Below are 19767 nucleotides of genomic sequence, written 5' to 3'. Positions count from 1 at the left end.
ATGGACAGTGGAGATTGTTGCCTAACAACATTGTCTATCGTGAATGTGAATCAATAATATCTAAAATGCGTAAAAGAAGAATTTCCTTTTTCTGTCACATATCAAGATTACCAGACACCAGGATATTGAAACAACTATTTGATTACTTTGAAAAATAAAATCAATAATAATTGGTTCAAAGAAGTTCAGGATGACTTGAAAGAATTGGGTATAACTCGGTAACAAATCAAAGACAGAAAAGAGAAGAGGATTTTGAAGAACAAAAGCATAAGTCTCAAATAAAAATAGTTGAACGGAAACAATATACTATATCAGACACACAAAGGGCTTCCAGGTCGGAGAGGATGAGAAATTTCTGGGAGAAGAAAAAGAAAAATTAACTCAAATGTATTGATTTAAGTGCTCCAATGTAGGCGTAAAATATGTAAATAAATAAAACGAAACAATTCATTCGACAGAGCAGTTTGAAAAAGAATTAAAAATAAAACAAAAATTATTGCATTAAGTCGAAAACGTCACAAACGCATCGAACAGGAACGTACTTTTCCTGAGTAATAGACCATTTGAAATTTACATACCATTGATTAATCCATTCTCACAAGTACGCCTCTTCAGTGACGCCTAAGCTATTTATGACAGCTGTTGGCGGAGCTGCAGAGGATCAAACCAGCCTTCGGGCTGACTACCCAACATACATACACGTAAAGCGAATGACGAGATCAGCAGTATTCGAGTCATCGGCTAGTATGAGTTCTAGTGTCTCCTGCAGGCCGAGGCTCCATCTGGGGCTAGAGAGATCAGCGCACTCTGTGAGGATGAAGTCAGCACCACAAGAACACACTGGAGGGGGTCTTCCCGCTTTAGGAGATAAGAGTGCGTAGATCGTCTGTGACCTATCTCAGCCTACACAATACTATGTCCTCTCCCCGTGAAGGCCGGAAAGAGGACCGCCGCACGTTAGTAGTCTTCTTAATTACTCTCAGCTTGTTGGGAGTGCGTATAGCTAGCTACTCGGATTCCAAAGATACCAAGATGGTTTCACGTAGCTGAGAACAAATATCTCTGGCAGGTACATTAACAGGTCTAGGAGGTAGAAGTACCACTTCCTTTGCAGCTTCATCCGCAAATTCAGTTTCCGCAATCCCAGCGTGGCATGGGAGTCAGGCGAAAGTGATTCTGGTGCCAACATCACATAAGCTGGCTAGAGGGTCATGAATCTAGTGCACCAGTGGGTGTTGCGGGAAACAGGCGTCAATCGACTGCAGAGAACTTAACGAGTCGGTACACACGATAAAGTGGTTTCTTTCGTGCGAAGTCCAGAGCTTCTGGCAAAGTGCAGAGCTTCTAAGATGGTGAAAAGCTCCGCAGCATACACGCTACAGACACTAGGAGGCCTAAGGACACAGGTGGACAGGTCGAGGGAATATTTTGAAAATCTTCTCAACGTAAAAGGAAATCTTCATGGTGTTGTTGCGAAAAGTGGAGCTGATGGGGAGAAGGAAACTGATGTTGGTGAATTTACGCTTGAGGAAGTGGAAAGGATGGTAAATAAACTCCATTGTCATAAAGCAGTAGGAATAGATTAAATTAGATCTGAAATGTTGAAGTATAGTGGGAACGCAGGGATGAAATGGCTTCACAGAGTAGTAAGAAGAACGTGGAGTGTTGATAAGGTAACTTCACGTTGGACAAAAGAAGTAACATCACCTATCTCTAAAGCAAGGGAACAAGAAGGACTGCAACAACTATCGAGGTATCTCACTGATTAGTATACCAGGCAAAGTATTCACTGGCATCTTGGAAGGGAGGGTGCGATCAGTCGTTGAGAGGAAGTTGGATGAAAACCAGTGTGGTTTCAGACCACAGAGAGGCTGTCAGGATCAGATTTTCACTATGTTTCGTAGATCTAGAGAAAGCATATGACAGGGTACCGAGGGAAAATATGTTCGCCATACTGGGGGACTATGGAATTAAAGGTACATTATTAAAATCAAAGGCATTTATGTTGACAATTGGGCTGCAGTGCAAGTTGATGGTAGAATGAGTTCTTAGTTCAGGATACTTACAGGCGTTAGACAAGGCTGTAATCTTTTACCTTTGCTGTTAGTAGTTAACATGGATTATTTGCTGAAAGGTACAAAGTGGCAGGGAGGGATTCGGTTACGTGGAAATGTAGTAAGCAGTTTGGCCTATGCTGACGACTTGGTCTTAATGGCGGATTGTGCCATCAGCCTGCAGTCTAATATCTTGCTACTTAAAGATAGGCGGAATTAGTATGGTATGAAAATTAGCCTTTCGAGGACTAAACTGATGTCAGTAGGTAAGAAATTCAACAGAACTGAATGTCACATTGGTGATACAAAGCTAGAACAGGTTGATAATTTCAAGTATTTAAGATGTGTGTTCTCCCAGGATGGAAATATAGTCAGTGAGATTGAATCAAGGTACAGTAAAGCTAATGCAGTGAGTTCACAGTTGCAATCAACGTATTCTGTAAGAAGGAAGCTAGTTCCCGGATGAAACTATCATTACATGGGGCTGTTTTCAGACCAACTTTGCTTCATGGGAACGAAAGCTGGGTGAACTCAAGATATCTTAGAAGTAATAGACATGAAGGTAGCGAGAACAATCGCTGGTATAAACAGGTGAGAACAATGGCAGGAGGTTAATCAGAACGAGAAGCTAAAGGTTAAGTTAGGAATGTACTCGGTGGATCAAGCTGTACGCATAAACCGGCTTCGGTGGTGGGGTCATGTGAGGCGAATTGAGGAAAAATAGCTTACTTAGGAGAATAATGGACTGTTTTAGAGGGTAAGAGGAGTAGAGGGAGACGAAGACGACGATGGTTAGACTCACTTTCTAACGAATTAAATATAAGAGATATATGCTGCTTGATGATGATGCTTGTTTTAAGGGGCCTAACATCTAGGTCATCGTCCCCTGATGGTACGAAATGAGACGAAATGCAATGAAAAAATAAAAATCCAAAATCCTCCACTGACCAGAATTCAAAGCGTGAGAACGAAAAATGAACGGATGGATGTGAAGTTAAAAATCAGTGGAGACGACCCGCAATGCCTCAGTCTCAGAAAATGACGGAGAACAATAGTAATACTGACCAAGGGACTACTTCTTGAGCTCAATACTGAATCGATGATGCTTGCAAGCTAAAGGGGTCCAAAATATAGGTTATCGGCCTCTCATAATGGTACTTATCGCTTGGAAAGTAGAACCATGGTATTTGACATGGTGCGGTACTAATCAACAGTATCGTAGACTCGCAGTATTCCACATATTATGGTACTTGTCACAGGTAATGATATTCGCACAGGTAATACAGACCTATGGTTTTTCACACACAGCGGCGCCATTTACAGGCAACGCAAACCTATGGTTTTCATCACATAAATGTACTAACCACAGGGACTCGTACTATACCGTGGTATTCCTTATATAGTGGGTACTAATCATAGGCAAGCCAGAACCCTGGTGTCGCTCATATAGTGCTACTAATCACAGGTACCGTAAAAGCCTGACCGCACGGTGTTCCTGATTGCTACTAATCACAGACCTATTTGGTACCTAACATAGTGGTTCTACGCGCAAGTAATAGCGACCCATGGTATTCCCCGCGTGGTGGTACAAATCACAAGTAGTTTCATGGTTCTAATCCAGTCATCCCTTGGTCACCCCTTTTAGTCGCCTCTTACGACAGGCAGGGGATACCGTGGGTGTATTCTTCGTTTGCGTCCCCCACCCACTGGGGGTTGTGTGTTTGGTCCGCGAGAGGTATTTTATTTCCCTCAAGTCCGCCGACAAGCCGGTTAGGACCCCCCTATCCGCCATCTGGGACGCGCCACGTGGGAGTATCACCTCTACCCTGCTACGCCAGCGTAGTAGGTTCGTGGATAAGAGATACAGAACTAAATGAGGCTACAGTACTAGTTGCAGATAGAGGATTGTGGCCAGATATAGAACATTCACAAAGGCTTGCAGACTGAACGCTGTAAGGCATAACGGTCTATAATGATGGTGTATGTATGCGCTTTAAAGTATTTAAAGTAGTTTCATGTATTTTATACAAACGCCATATTGTACAAGTTTTATTGCGTACGTTCTTATATGAAAGAATATATGCATGTATTGTACAGAGTACCATAATTATGAACAGGTATGTACAAACTCTCCAGGCTTGCGATATCTGATAACGTCCTGGACTAGCGCTCGTAACAGCTCTTCACATGTAAGCAGAACTGTCAATCACTTCGTGATCTTGACATGCCTGCCTAAGGAGAAAGTCAACCAAGATAGTTCGAAAAGAGAAAGAAAAAGTGTGCTACAAGCAAATGATGAAATCAGTGCTAAAATATTGTCTTTCACCGGCTGTAAATGTGTTGACAGTAATTCATGCTGTCCCTCTTGTAATGACCAGCCAACTCGTATCTCAGCGCTCCAGTCCAGATAGGTTGAAGCCATCGATTTTCCACTCCTCTCCTTTTCCTGGTAACCTCTTAATTATTGACGAACGGTAAGGTCGCTGTCGCAGGGGACAAAGTCGATCGCTCACAAACAAGATGTAGCAGCACATCTTGCTGAATAGGAAAGAAGGAATGGAACAACAGATTGGCTCCTCTTCACTGCTAGATTTTGTCCATCTCTAACTCTACTGGCTGAGGTAATCTAACAGCTGGAGAAAATAACCCGAAGTTCTATTTCGTAAATTTAAAAGGAAATTTTAATCCAACTTTATCTTCATATTTTTTTTCCTACTTGTAAAAGCTCCGCTTACACTTATTCGTCTACTAATGTCATTCCACGCCATCTCTCCACTGACAGGTTGGAACATACCGCTTAGTCGAGCTGCTCCTCTCCTTACTCCCAAGTCTTCCCAGCCCAAAGTTTGTAACATTTTTGTAACCCTACTCTTTCGTCGAAAATCACCAAGAACAAATAGTGGTGCTTGCTTTTGGATTTTTTTTTCCAGTTCTCGTGTTAAGTTGTGCTGGTGAGGGTGCCATACACTATAACCATACTCAATGCGGTCTTACCAGAGACTTATACGCAATCTCCTTTACATCCTTACTACAACCCCTAAATACTCTCATAACCATGTGAAGAGATCTGTATCCTTTACCACAACCTCCTTAATGCGTTTACCCCAGTGAAGATCCTTCCTTAAATTACGCAACTGATCCCACTATCGGCAGCCCTGAACATGGTTTTCCGTGGTTTCCCATTTTCACACCAGGCAAATTAAGGCCACGGCCGCTTCCTCCCAACTCCTAGGCCTTTCCTATCCCATCGTCGCCATAAGACCTATCTGTGTTGGTGCGACGTAAAGCCCATAGCAAAAAAAAAAAAAAAAAAAATATACGCAACTGTACGTTGGGTTGCATACGCTGGAGGCACTAGTTCACGAACTTACTGACTACTGTATAGTACGTAAGTGTACACTCTGTTGTCTACATTGTAGGCGCCAGTCCACGAACTTAATTACTGTACTACGTATTTTTTTGATGTAATTAGCAGCAGATGATAATTTTGATATTGATGATGAAATATCATATTATCAGGGCAATGAAAAGTTCTGCCTTCAATGTTGAAATTGTTAGCACGAGCTTTGTCAAAGTTCATTGAATCTCATTAGGGTTACATGTTTTATTAAACAGTCAGTGTATATTAGAAGATGGTATATCGCAGGAGTAGGTAACTATGACAACGCAGCGCACCTCGTAATTACTACTTTCGCCGCTCAAATGTCAGATTCCAAGTCTCGGGGGTCCAAGTATAGTGAGCTAATTATGGACAGAGGATGGCTACTGTGCAGTAGGTGACATTACGAACCGAACCAAACTTCGGCATTAAGGTAAGCGTAGCTCAAGGTATCTCATGCGAGCTGTACTAAAGAAAGATATTTTTTCTGAAGAAGCCAAGAGAGGATTCTTGTGAAATGCCAAGATTTCTATTTATTTATTTATTTATTTATTTATTTATTTATTTATTTATTTATTTATTTATTTATTTATTTATTGCGTTGTTGTCGATGTTTGACGCTTCTGGTTTTCTTACAAGTTGCTTTACGTCGCACCGACACAGATAGGTTTTATGGCGACGACGGGACAGGAAAGGGCTAAGAGTGGGAAGGAAGCGGCCCTGGCCTTAATTAAGGTACAGCTCCAGCATTTTCCTGATGAGAAAATGGGAAACCACGGAAAACCATCTTCAGGGCTGCCGACAGGGGGGTTCGAACCTATCTCCAGAGTACTGGATACTGGCTGCACTTAAGCAACTGCAGCTATCGAGCTCGGTTCTGGTGTTCTTGATGGTAGGTTTTGCTGCTACTTTCTTCTTGATACCTTAAGTTTTTCTGTTGGCCCAGTAATCCTTCATTTTCTTGCTGAACTCTTATCTTGCGTTCCTCGGATCATTTCCTGATCTCATTATGGTTTGCTTTTCTGAGTGATGTTAGGAAAGACTTGGTTTCAATAGCTGAACGTTATTAATTTATTTATTTGGCTTCTTTCAAGTGGCGAAGTTTGGGCATCCGGTTCTCTCTCACAGTTAACCACACTTTCAGATCTTTTCTGCAGACGCGCTGAATTATAATTTAGCAGAGTTGCATTATGCTAACACTCACTCACACACACACACACACACACACACACACACACACACACACACACACACACACACACACACACACACACACATATATATATATATATATATATATATATATAAGAATTAAAATATAGTCACTATCACTAGTAATGAATACAAAATAGTATTGCTCAAACACACACACAAAATAAATGTACATTACACAATTATCAACTAGTTCTACATATACAAGAGAAACACTCACAGTCCATCGCCATTCACACATTAAGCTGAACACGCATGTAGAGAAATGGTGTCCCGACATAACCAATAACACTGACCCACTCCAGTACTGAAAAGGAGGGGAGGGACTGTCTGCCTGCGGGTGGGGAGACGCCATGCTTTGTTTATATCGAGGCATCATTTCTGCGTTTGCGTGTACAGTGCACACGTCAACAGATAATCTCGGCAAGATCTTTTGAATTTCGTTAATGAATCACTGTCCCTGACATTGACTGGTAAGGAATCCCGAAGTCTGAAACCGGTCACAGTAAAAGAATTGTTATACGTAGATGGATGGTGAAGAGGCATTGCAAGGATAGATCCAGCACGAGTGTTGCATATATGGAAGGGGGAGACAAAGTGAAATTTAGAGGAAATGTACTGAGGATTGACAGCTGCTTCAACACGTGTTCTCCAGCTGCAATGAGGATGGAGTGGGAAGAAGGCGTTAGTAGGTTGCCTTGAGAACCCGGAATTTGACCAGTCACATGCAACTAATGACAAAAGAGCGCAGGCCAGTGAAGAGAAAACAGAGAAAGCTTAAGACAATGTTGCCGTTTTCGTAATACGTGCGGCGAGAGAGGACTTTCCCCAGCAGTGTACTATAAGTTTCCTAACAGTGAACGTTACATTGTGTTTGTATTTCTGTGTATGCGTGCAGGTTATGTAGACGAAAGGTATCCACTAAATGTCACTGTAATATTTGTTCCAAGTGGAATATAGTAATTCATTTTACTCAAATAAAGTAATTTAAGAAATATTTTACTTGCAGGGAATAACATGGATACATATTTTACTACCTTACAACTAGTTTTCTGCCACGTCGCAGCACTTCCGTATGTGTTTTGTTTGTCTAACACTTTCGTGTGTGATGTCTTTCCTCACTGAGGTTATTTGAATTAATTAGGTGTCATTTTCTTCATGTTGCTCATTCGTTTTGTGCCCTAACTCATTTATTAAATGATATATTTATTGGTCCAGGGATCATGCTATTTTCCTTTCAACAAACAAGTAATATATTTATTGCTCCAGGGATCATGCTGTTTTGCTGTTTGAACCGCCCGCGCTAGTCATATGGACAAAGATAATGACAATTCACAGACATAGCACTCCCATTCGTCGGTGCTAGCCTTGGACCTCAAGAAAGAAACAAAAGACGGCACGAGCAGCGGAATGCAACATAAGGGAGTCCTGTCTACGGCCCGAAAGTTTGTATACATATTTCTCTCGTAACGACGGTATTTCTTAATTTACCGCAGATTTTTCACTTTATTGGTGTAAAAGCAATTATTATGTTCCATTTGGGACAAATATTACAGTGACATTTCGTGGATACCTTTGGTCTACAGAATTGTACTGTTATTCATAAACAGTTCATCTAAAGACGTGTGCGTGTGTATAATAATAGCTTGGTTATAGTTGCAGAGTTAATTTTTAAATATTGCTTGACCGAGCGAGTTGGCCATGCGGTTAGGTTCGCGCTGCTCTGAGCTTGCTTTTGGGAGACAATGGGTTCGAACTCTACTGTAGGCAGCCCTGAAGATGGTTTTCCGTGGTTCCCTATTTTCACACCAGGCAAATGCAGGGGATGTACCTTAATTAACGCCACGGTCGTTTCGGAAAATGCATTCCTATAAAGGGAGTACGAGAGTAATTTGAATGAGAGAATGGTAAATGAAATGTCGTAGGGCTTTTAGTGCCGGGAGTATGAGAGGACAAATTCGGCTCGCCAGGTGCAGGTCTTTTGATTTGACTCCCGTAGGCGACCTACGCGTCGTGATGTGGATGAAATTATGATGAAGACGCCCCCCCCCCGTGCAAGCGAAATTATGGTTAAAATTTCCGATACTGCCTCGAATTGAAACCGGGACCCCTGTTACTAATGGTCGACACGCTAACCATTTAGCCATGGAGCCGGACGGGACAATGGTAATAATGGTCCTCTCATTTCTGTAAATACAGTTTTAGATAGAACTGCAGCTGTGGTTAGAGGAAGTAAAAACACTCTAGTAAAAATAAGAAAGGACAAGTATGATTACTGTAAATGGGCAAGTGTCGTGCGGGAATTATATTTATTAACATTGATAAACATTTGTTCTTGCCGCAAATAATACTCTTAATTATGCATTACACACGCTTAATTTTATATTTTACTTTGAATATCTGCTAGAATTCTTTAAAATACATCTTTAACGTGCGGTATTGACTTTGCCGCAAAGAGGCCTTCCTTGAGTTATACAACGTGGCAACAAAGAGCAGCTCGCTCTTTTAAACATTTATCCCATTCTAGTTCCATGCGGATTATAATACAAGTACTCTATAAGATAGTTACGTCTTTTGTCAGGTTTTAGCCAGTGAAGTTCTTGATAGTAAGGCGTTATATTTATATCATATGTCCTTAGTTGCGTCGACAAGGATTACGTCACGGTAGTCGAGGATACGAAGAATTAAGGTCTGGACCATTTTGTCTTGTTCTACACGACGTGAGCCTAAGGCATGTCAACAAGTAATGACCTACCTGTCTAACATCGATGGTGAAGGCTGACATCTGGGTAGCGATGGACTCGACAGTCTGGATCCGAGAGTGGATGTGGTCCAGCACCCCAATGGTAGCGCGATTGGCCGGCACAAAACTCCCCGTGTGGGCCAAATACGCGATCAGAGCAACCTGTAAAACACACACAAGGCATCTTGTTCATTATAATGGCACACCAGACCTTCATCCACTCGCCAGTGGTGGCTCCTCAGTTCATTCAAAGGTAACAAAATACACTGATCAGCCAGAACATTATGACCACCCACCTAAAAGCACGGATAACAACGACGACGCGTCTTGGCATGGAAGCAGCGAGGCCTTGGTAGGTCGAAGAGAGTTGGCACCACGTATGCACACACAAGTCACCTAATTCCCATAAATTCCGGGGAGGCGGGCGATGAACTCTGACGCCACGTTCAATCACATCCCGGATGTGTTCGATCTGACGAGCTGGGCGGTCAGTACATCAATTGCAACTCGCCACTGTGTTCCTCAAACCACTCCATCACACTCCTGGCCTTGTGACATGGCGGCTTATCTTGCTGAAAAATGCCACTGCCGTTGGGAAACAGGTTCGTCATGAAGGGGTGTACATGATCTGCAACCAGTGTACGATACTTCTCGGCCATTATGATGTCTTGCACGGGCTCCACTGGACTCATGGATGCCCACGAGAATGTTCCCCAGAGCATAACTGAGCCGCCTCCAGCTTGTCTCCGTCCCGCAGACAGGTGTCAAGAAGCCGTTCCCTTGGAAGACGACGGCTCCCATCGGTATGATGAAGAAGGTATCGGAATTCGTCAGACCATGCAACGCTCTGCCACTGCGCCAACGTCCAGTGATGTGGTCACGTGCCCATTTTAGTCGTAGTTGCCGATGGAGTGGTGTTAACATTGGCACATGCATGGGTCGTCTGCTGCGGATGTTCATCATTAGGAGTGTTCGGTGCACTGTGTGTTCAGACACACTATTACTCTGCCCAGCATTAAAGTCTGATGTTGGTCCCGCCACAGTTCGCCGCCAGTCCTGTTTACCAGTCTGCCCAGCTTACGACGTCCGACATCTGTATCGAGGGGTGGCCGCGCAAGCCCTCGATCTTTGGACGTGGTTTTACCTTGGTTTCGCCACTTGTTGAAGACATCCACCACAGCACTCCTCGAACACCCGACAAGCCGTGCAGTTCCCAAAATACTAGCGCCGAGCCTCGAGGCCATCACAATCTTCCCTCGGTCAAACTCATATAAATCGCGCACCTTCCCCATTCTACACACGGACAGCACGCTCGCTGATACTACATGCACCGTGCGTGTGTCTGACTAGCAGTCACTCCTCGTCAGGTGACGCTGCTATCGCCTGGACGGGTTTATATTGATAGTAGGCAGGTGGTCATAATGTTCTGGCTGATCAGTGTTCAGTGAATTCTATTCCGGTTTTAGTCCAACTGCTATCTTCCCCCTTAACGAAAATCAAACATGGAAAACAGTGCCCTGTATTCCTTATTTTACAACCTCTATGCTTTTTCTCTCATATACACGATATGAGGTTGCTGAATGATTCAAATGTTTGGGAAGTGAAACAGTAAAAGATGAAAGGTTGGATAAGGATATTAGCAGAAGGGAAATACATTCTACCAAATGTAAGGAGGTTGGTGTGGAACATAGAATATTTGTTTTACAATGTACTTTACGTTGGCAATGGGATAGGAAATGACTAGGAGTGGGAAGGAAGCGGCTGTGGCCTTAATTAAGGAACAGCCTGGTGTGAAAATGTGAAACCACGGAAACCATCTTCAGCGCTGCCGACAGTGGAGTTCGAGCCCACAATCTCGCAAATGCAAATTCACAGTTGCGCGATCTTAACTGCTCGGTGAAGAGAGAAGTTCCTATGAAATGTAAACAGATAATGTACAATATGTACTCTTCGCATCAGAGACTTGGACATTGACAGCAAGAGATGAGAGTAAAATTCAGGCCAGTGAGATGAAGTCAATGAGGAATATGGTAGGGAAGACAAGGAGAGGGAGAGAATAAGAAATGTTTTCTGTAAATTGCAATCTAGGTCTTCCTTCATTCCGCCGGGCTGAGTGGCTCAGACGGTTGAGCCGCTGACCTTCTGACCTCAACCTGGAAGTTTCTATCCTGGAATCGGTTAAATAGACAAGCTCAGTTATTTGTATTGCTTTTCTTGGGGTGTGAAACCCACCGACACGGCGTGGCTGCCCAGTAGCGCGTGATTCATCTATTCACAACATTTTGCTGGGCATTTAACCCTTAGCATGCACAAGGTGATATCGGATTTTTTTAAACATAGAACCTATTGCTTCGTCATTCTAGTTGAAGGTGCTCAAATACGTTAGCCTCGTATCGGTAGATTTACTGGCACGTAAAAGAACTCCTGAGGGACAACATTCCGGCAAGTAGGCGTCTCCGGAAACCGGTAAATCAGTTAGTGGGACATAAAAACAATAACATTATTATCTTCCTTTGGTCTTTCTATTTTCCTTTCAGACAGGGTGGTGAAGCAGTCAGAATGACAAAGCAATAGGATCTATGTTAAAAAAAAAATCCGATATCACCTTGTGCATGCTAAGGGTTAAATGCCCAGCAAAATGTTGTGAATAAGTGAATCACGCGCTACTGGGCAGCCACGCCGTGTCGGTGGGTTTCACACCCCAAGAAAAGCAATACAAATAACTAAGCTTGTCGATTTAACCGATTAATCGATCAGCGTGATTTAGCTCTTTAATCGAACCGACTAAAATGTCATGTAGTGCGGTGAAGAAAAAATAATTGTTTCAAGCGGCGCAAAACCTGTGTATTGTATTGTTGTTTGTCATTTGGTGTGCTAACCTCAGCTATTATGATTGACTAGTAAGCTGATGTTCATACCTTTCTTTCAGAATATATTGGAAGTAAAAGTAGTCTTCAATATCATTCTAAACATATTCATCCCTTCCAAAATGTATCCAACCGGGCGAGTTGGCCGTGCGGTTAAGGGCGCGCGGCTATGCACTTGCATCCGGGAGATAGTGGGTTCGAATCCTACTGTCGGCAGCCCTGAAGATGATTTTCCGTGGTTTCCCCATTTTCACACCAAGCAAATGCTGGGACTCTACTTTAATTACAGCCACGGCCGCTTCCTTCCAACTCCTAGGCCTTTCCTATCCCATCGTCGCCATAAGACCTACCTGTATCGGTGCGACGTAAAGCCACTAGCAAGAAAAAAGTGTATCCGCATCTATCAATGTATCTACTAGTTCATCTTCTCAGTCAACGTTGGAGCACCTATTGGTGAAGCCTGTGTCCTCTAATATGGAAACTGAAATTACGAATAAACTAGTCAAGTAAATTTTGCAAGATTCTAGGCCGCGTTGTCGCTGATCCAAGTGTTGAAGAGGTTTTACGGGATGCTCTTATTTCTCACCTACCGTCTTCCTTCTACAGACATGGTAAAAAGTAAATTGAATGACAAGTTGAAAGATGTTGAAAGATCCAAACTATCCGATGAACTAAAATAAGCAGAATTTGTTAATCTCACAGGGGATATTCTGTCTTCTATATCTAACCGTAGCTATTTGGGGGTTAGAGCTTACTGGATTGACTCAACTGGGGGATATCGTAATTCAACACAACAAGTTAAACATGTTAGAGGAAACCCAATTGCCGCTAACTGCACAAAAGTGTCTGAAGATGAAGTACTTAAACGGGGTGTGTCGCTGTTTCCACTGACAATGCAAGAGATATCCTTCTAGGACAGAGGTGCTCAGCTGGGCGCCCGTTGAGGCTAGCCCAGTGTGGCCGGGCTGGCGTGACGTAATGCGGGTAGCTAACGTCACAGTGAAGCGAGAGAGCGGACACACTTTGCAGGCAAGAGAGCAGTGAAGTTCGATTGCGATTGCGATTACAAAACTCTCCTACACCACTGAAGATGTTGCGGTTTGATTTATATTGCGCTCGATATAAAGTCAGTATTATTTTCTTATACGTATTTATGCATTGAAAGAAAACTGACACGTTATAATTTCTGGGTTACAATCTACAAAGTTACATGGTTTAAGAGTATAAGCTCCGATCTGCAATTCCTTGGATGGGAATGACAGTATTTACTTTCAAAAAATCAACATTCCTGATATTCATTAAGCAAAAATAATATATTTACATAATTCAACAAGTATACTGCTTAATTTTGCACAGTGCTGTAGTATTGTGTTACTTCCCCTGTTCACTGAAATTCTGAACTGCGTCTCTGTTCTAGGAGTTGAGAGAGCAAAGTACGACGATTTTCGGTGTGCAGCCCGCACTCTATCAAGGATAGTGTGTGAACCCGATCGATCGATTAAAGGCATTCGGTTAACCAATCAACATGTTTAATCGATCGACAAGTCTACAAATAACGGCGGCGCGCGACATCACTTGGCTAGTCGTGCCAGTTGTTCCTTCATCCAAGAGCCCACACTCGGCAGATATTATTACTGTAGATTCACCAATGAGTGAATTTATTTATTTATCTTATATATGTATAGGTCGAGTCATAAATCATGACAACTATTCTTTTCTCGCGACAGGAGACAACACTGAAAATCTAAGATATGCATTTGGAAACGTACGGTATGTACCTGCGTATGATGCTACTAGATGGTGTATGTAAACAACAGTGTGGGTCTAAGCATGCCCCCAAGTTCAGTGTGTGAGTGAGAGCGTCACAAAATGGAAGTCAACAAGCAAGAGCAACGACCGTAATATTAAAACAGCGGTTCTCCGTGGCAGAAATTCACGCCAATGCCATGCAGAGCTGCGGGAAGCATTAGGTGTGCATGCCATGCCCTATAGAACATTGGCGCGGTGGGTGGAGGCGTTCGAGTATTTGCCTCGCCCAGGCCTAGGCCGTTCATGGACAAAGATGTACCGCTGGCAACGCACAATATAAACCTTGGGTGATTATTTCGAAGGTCTATAACCAGTGGAGACCTGTCCTTTGTACGTAGTCTTGTGTATTTGCTGTCTGTACCATAATAAAACAACATTTACCAATGGCCTGTGTTCTGTCACTTTCCTACGAGAATCTCCTGAAGTCAGAATTTGTCTTCAGCCACTATGCATAAGTACGTGCCCTATATTTTCCGTGTTGTCTCCTGTTCGCGAGAAAAAAATAGTTGCCATGACTTACGACTCGACCCTCGTATATATATTCAGGATTAATGTGCGTAGTAACAAGTCCAATCAACTGATTCATCCGAAGTGTCGTAAATGTCCATTAGCTTCCTTTGAAAGCTCGAACTGGGCAATCAGCAACAATGTGGTGGATTGACTGAGAAGGGGCACCACAATCACAATTTGCAGAGCTAGTCCCACCCCATTTCTTATCCGATTTATGATTCTCCACTCTCGCCTTGTACACGTTTAGAAGGATTCTCAACTAGATGTTTGTTGACTACTGAAGACTGATCCCACTGGGATTAACATGAAAAGAGGTTCTTTCAAGATCTGTTGCTGTTCGCCGTGGTGGTTTCCTTGATTTTGTTCGTTGTATGTTGCTTCACGTCCGTAGGTTTAACAACCACACTGCCCTACACGTGTCTCCCGGGTGGTGCTAAGAAAGCAACAGTGGTAAGATGAGACCGAACTGTCGGAAACGACCTCTCGGTCAAAGAGCGAACTAGAAGGAGATGTGGTGTGTGGTCCTTTTCAGGACCCTCGAGTTCGTAGAATTGAACCATCGCTACGCATATGAATATTGAATGAGTGAATGCCTATGATTAAGATAATGTACACTCACCTGTTTGAGGTAGACACTCTTGCCGCTGGCGTTGGGACCGGTCAAGATTTTCATGTACCCGTGTTCGTCGTTAGAGTACGTGTCATTGGGCACGAAGTCCTGGGCCACCAACTCCTGGAGAGGATGTCGTCCCTCAATGATCTCCAGGACACGATCCTCGCTCAGCACTGGCCGGACGTAATTGTTCTCCCGAGCCACCAGACCAAACGCGATCAGACTGCGTTCAAAACAGTTGACAAATTATTTACTGATAAATATTAATAATAATAAACATCCCAGATAAACTTATACACTTAGGGAGACTATGAACTGAAAATGCAAAACAAGATCCCGACAAAATTGTGAGATGGCATGAAAATTTGAAAAAATCATTGAACATCTCCATTGGTAAATTATTCCAATCCCTAACTCCTAACGAATTTTTGCTCCAGTCTCTCCACTTGAATTCCAACTTTATCTTCATATTATGATCTTAACCAACTTTTAAAAACACCACTCAGACTTATTCATCAACTAATGTCATTCCGCGACCGAGCTTGATAGCTGCAGTCGCTTAAGTGCGGCCAGTATCCAGTATTCTGGAGATAGTGAGTTCGAACCCCACTGTCGGCAGCCCAGAAGATGGTTTTCCGTAATTTCCCATTTTCACACCTAGCAAATGCTGGGGACGTACCTTAATTAAGTCCACGGACACTTCCCTCCCGCTTCAAGCCTTTTCCTGCCCATCGTCACCATAAGACCTATCTGTGTCGGTGCGACGTAAAGCAACTGGCAAAGAAAAATGTCATTCCGCGCTATCTCCCCACTGACAGCTCGGAACATACCACTTAGTCGAGCAGCTCGTCTACTTTCTCCCAAGTCTTCTCACCCCAAACATTCCAACATTTTTGTAACGCTATTATTTTTCGGAAATCACCTGGAACAAACTGAGCTGCTATTATTTTGGATTGTTTTCAGTTCTCGAATCAAGTAATCCTGGTGAGAGTCCCATCTGCCACCTGGGCGACTGCCCTAAATGCAGACCAGTAGTGATGGTTTCATTGTTTGATGAGCATACTCTAGTTGGGGTCTTGCCAGAGACCTATATGCCCTTTCCTTTACATCCTTACTACAACCCCTAAATACCCTCATAACCGTGAGAAGACATCGGTAACCTTGTTTATGTAATTACCACAATGAAAATCTTTCCTTATATTAACACCTAGGAACTTATAATGATCCCCATAAGGAACTATCAGCCCATCAACGCAGCAATTAAAACTGAGAGGACTTTTCCTGTTAGTGAAACTCACAAGCTGACTTAATCCCGTTTGTCATCATAGCATTGCCTGCTGTTCATCTCACAACATTGTCGAGGTCTCTTTTTGCAGTTGCTCACAATCTTGTTTTCTATTTATTACTCTGCACAGAATAACTCCATTGCTCATTGAATTTCTTTCGAAAATCTTGATTCGTACTTGTTTTTGAGTCCAGCAACGGAGACTGATAAATTATACGGAAAGAAGGAAGTTAAAATTTGTAGGTCATATCCTGAGACATAATGATTTCCTAGTAAATGTCTTTGCAGGAAAAATACTGCGAAAGAAAGGAAAAGGGAGACCAAGGAAGACATACTTGATGGGAGGTAAAGACTACAAGGAAGTGAAGAGTACAACAGGATTGAGAGGAGAATGGTTGCAGTGAAGAGACAATGATGATGATGATGATGATGATGATGATGATACAGAGTAACATCATCCGCAAAAAGCCTTATCTCTGATTCCAGTTCTTACTCATATCATTTATACCAGGCGGCTCGCAAGCGCCGTACTTTCTACTTACAACTGTACCGCATGCACTAGTGATGCATGGGATGCCTAATCACTTGTTTTTGAAGAAGAGCTGCAACGTGCTGTATTGTGGATGTTGTGAAACAAGTAGCAGTCATTTTACTGCACACGTTCCATAACAGGGTGCATTTATAAATACACCAAAGTGCAGAAAAGAAAATTTAATAATTTATTTATTTATACACGTGTAGACATTTCACTCGATAAAAGAATTGTTTGTATGAAATAAAAACTAACACGTACGTAGAAGGCAGACGTCTGTTTGGTGCTTCGGCTGCATTCTCACCAGATTCTCCATAGGTTAAAATGATGACAGTGTATACGTCATTGCTGGACAAACCAGCCATTGCCGATATGCAGACAGTAAATGTAGTGCTGCTGTACACTAGTTCTTGTTATCTCTTCATATTCTAACGTAACCTACCTGCTGACAGTAGTGCCCCTGTGAAAATCAGTTGGTACACATTACATTCATCATTTGTGCATGCGTGACATTTATAAGTAAAAAGTACGGCGCTTGCGATTCACCTGGTATACAGTATATAAGAAGATATAAAGGTTCAATAATACTGCTTTGAGGAATTCCCTTCTTAATGATTACAGGATCAGATAAAGCTTCACCTATTCCAATTCTCTGTGTTCTATTTTCAATGCACCTTATTGAGCCGCCGCCAACGCGTATAGCTGATGTCCATGGCTGTGATCATAATACTGTTACTCGACTGTGTAATACTAGATTGCACACTAGCCTTTAATCTCTCGTTTGTTACTTACCAGTCAAGTTCAGCGCACAGGTTAATGAGATGCTGTATCTGTAGGAGATGCTGCTGTATGAACTGAACGAGTTTCACCATGATACGAGATTCGTGCTCAGATATTGACAACAGGCAATCTCCTAAAACTGTGTCCAATTCTGTAAGAAAGACAATCGAGAGACGCAAGTTATGAGAATGGCAATATTTACGTATTACTATGGTTGAAAGGCTACTTTACGAAATACCGACATTAGGGTACATTCAAATTACGAGCACATGCATATGTTAAATTAACGCTTAATAATATCTTACTTATTAGGAATAAAGAGATGGCTGGAGATATCACAAAGAAAGGTCAATATTGTATAAGCTTTTGAGACAACTATGCCAGATCTGAGAATACAGTCTGATATTAAGTAAAAAGGAAACATGTGTTCCTTACCTCGACATCTAGCGCTCTTGTAGTGGACGACGTCGCCAACTTTGAACTGTAATAAAAAATACCCCTAACTTGTACTCATCACATCATAATTTTTATCGTGGAATATGTATATACAGAGTGTAACAATAATGTACGTTCAAACTTCCACGACACATTCATCACACATAGACGATGAAAATATATTAACATGGGTTCAGAAACGATCTATTTCCATGTTAGAACTCATTTTATACAAATCCATACAGTACATTAATCATGGGAAACACACAGTACACAACGTATCAGCATATCACATGAAACGCTTTCTTACAAAATGTTCAAACTGCCCTCTGTTAGCGTTGACACATGCATTAACTCGTAGTCGTTTTGAATCCCGGAGGAACTGATGCGGCATAGAGTACAATGTGGAAATGAGTATTCCTGTGACTAAAGTGATATCAGTTATGTATACTATTACAGTCAATAATTCTTGGACTGGCGCCTACAGTGTAGGCAACACAGCATACAATTGCGTACTACTGTCGATCTGGTCTTGGAATAACGCCTACAATGTAGGCAACACAGCGTACAATTGCGTACTGCTGTCGATATGTTCTTGGAATGACGCCTACATTGTAGGCAACACAGCGTACAATTGCGTACTACTGTCGATCTGTTCTTAGAATGACACCTACAATGTAGGCAACAAAGCGTACAATTGCGTACTACTGTCGATCTGTTCTTGGAATGACACCTACATTGTAGGCAACATAGCGTACAGTTGTGTACTTCTGTCGATCTGTTCTTGGACTGGCGCCTATATTGTAGGCAACTCAGCGTACAATTGCGTACTACTGTCGATCTCTCCTTGGAATGACGCCTACATTGTAGGCAACACAGCATACAATTGCGTACTACTGTCTATCTGTTCTTGGACTGGCGTCTACAACGCAGGCAACTCAACATACAATTGCGCACTATTGTCGAACAGTTTCTGGACTGGCACCTACAGTTCAAGCACCACCTAGTCTTTTGACGTGACTCTTCGCGACTCTTCACCGTTTTGGCGATACGGCCAACTTCGCCTTCATCATCTCAAAAGTTTCGCTAGCGTATTTGCCTGATTTTTGGCAGAATTTGAAATTTTCCCATTGATCAAACTAGGACATTCTCAAATCCCGCCACTTCATAACGGAGACTGCAGTTCCGCTTACACTGTATGTACACAACTACCTTCTGCTGGGACTAGCAAGGAGCTGTCACAGCTCTATCCTGTGGTGGCCAGTGCACGAATTTAATGACTGTACTACGTACAGATTTACATTTTTCTGGTGAAAATTGGTGGGAATAATGCCAAGAGGGTACTAGAAATGAGAGCATGGAGACTAAATAAGGAGCAGATTTGCTGGATGGAGTTGTTGGTAAGAAACACTTCTGGTGATGGGATCATGTGAAGCGAATTCCTCAGGAGAATAACTCTATCATGAAGGATAAACTAAGCAGAGATAGACTAACATGGATTGGAGATCATGTGATACTTATCAATGTTCATTTCACCAAGGGATTCGA

At 42.5% G+C, this 19767-nt stretch overlaps 1 protein-coding gene across 1 annotated transcript in view; it reads right to left on the bottom strand.

The window, feature by feature from the left end:
* Window positions 1–19767, bottom strand: part of LOC136885034 (mutS protein homolog 5-like) — an 84809-nt gene that overhangs the window by 20594 nt on the left and 44448 nt on the right. Inside the window, exons 11-14 of the mRNA XM_068230066.1 lie at window positions 18220–18265; window positions 17797–17935; window positions 15194–15410; window positions 9401–9550 (exon numbers count right to left, since the gene is read on the bottom strand). Coding sequence (XP_068086167.1) covers window positions 9401–9550; window positions 15194–15410; window positions 17797–17935; window positions 18220–18265 — 552 coding nt within the window. The remainder of the gene's footprint in view (window positions 1–9400; window positions 9551–15193; window positions 15411–17796; window positions 17936–18219; window positions 18266–19767) is intronic.

This window comes from Anabrus simplex, chromosome 13 (assembly GCF_040414725.1).
Source record: "Anabrus simplex isolate iqAnaSimp1 chromosome 13, ASM4041472v1, whole genome shotgun sequence".
Lineage (NCBI taxonomy): Eukaryota > Metazoa > Arthropoda > Insecta > Orthoptera > Tettigoniidae > Anabrus > Anabrus simplex.
Note: the sequence above shows the minus strand (reverse complement) of the source record. Positions and strands in the feature narration are given on the sequence as shown.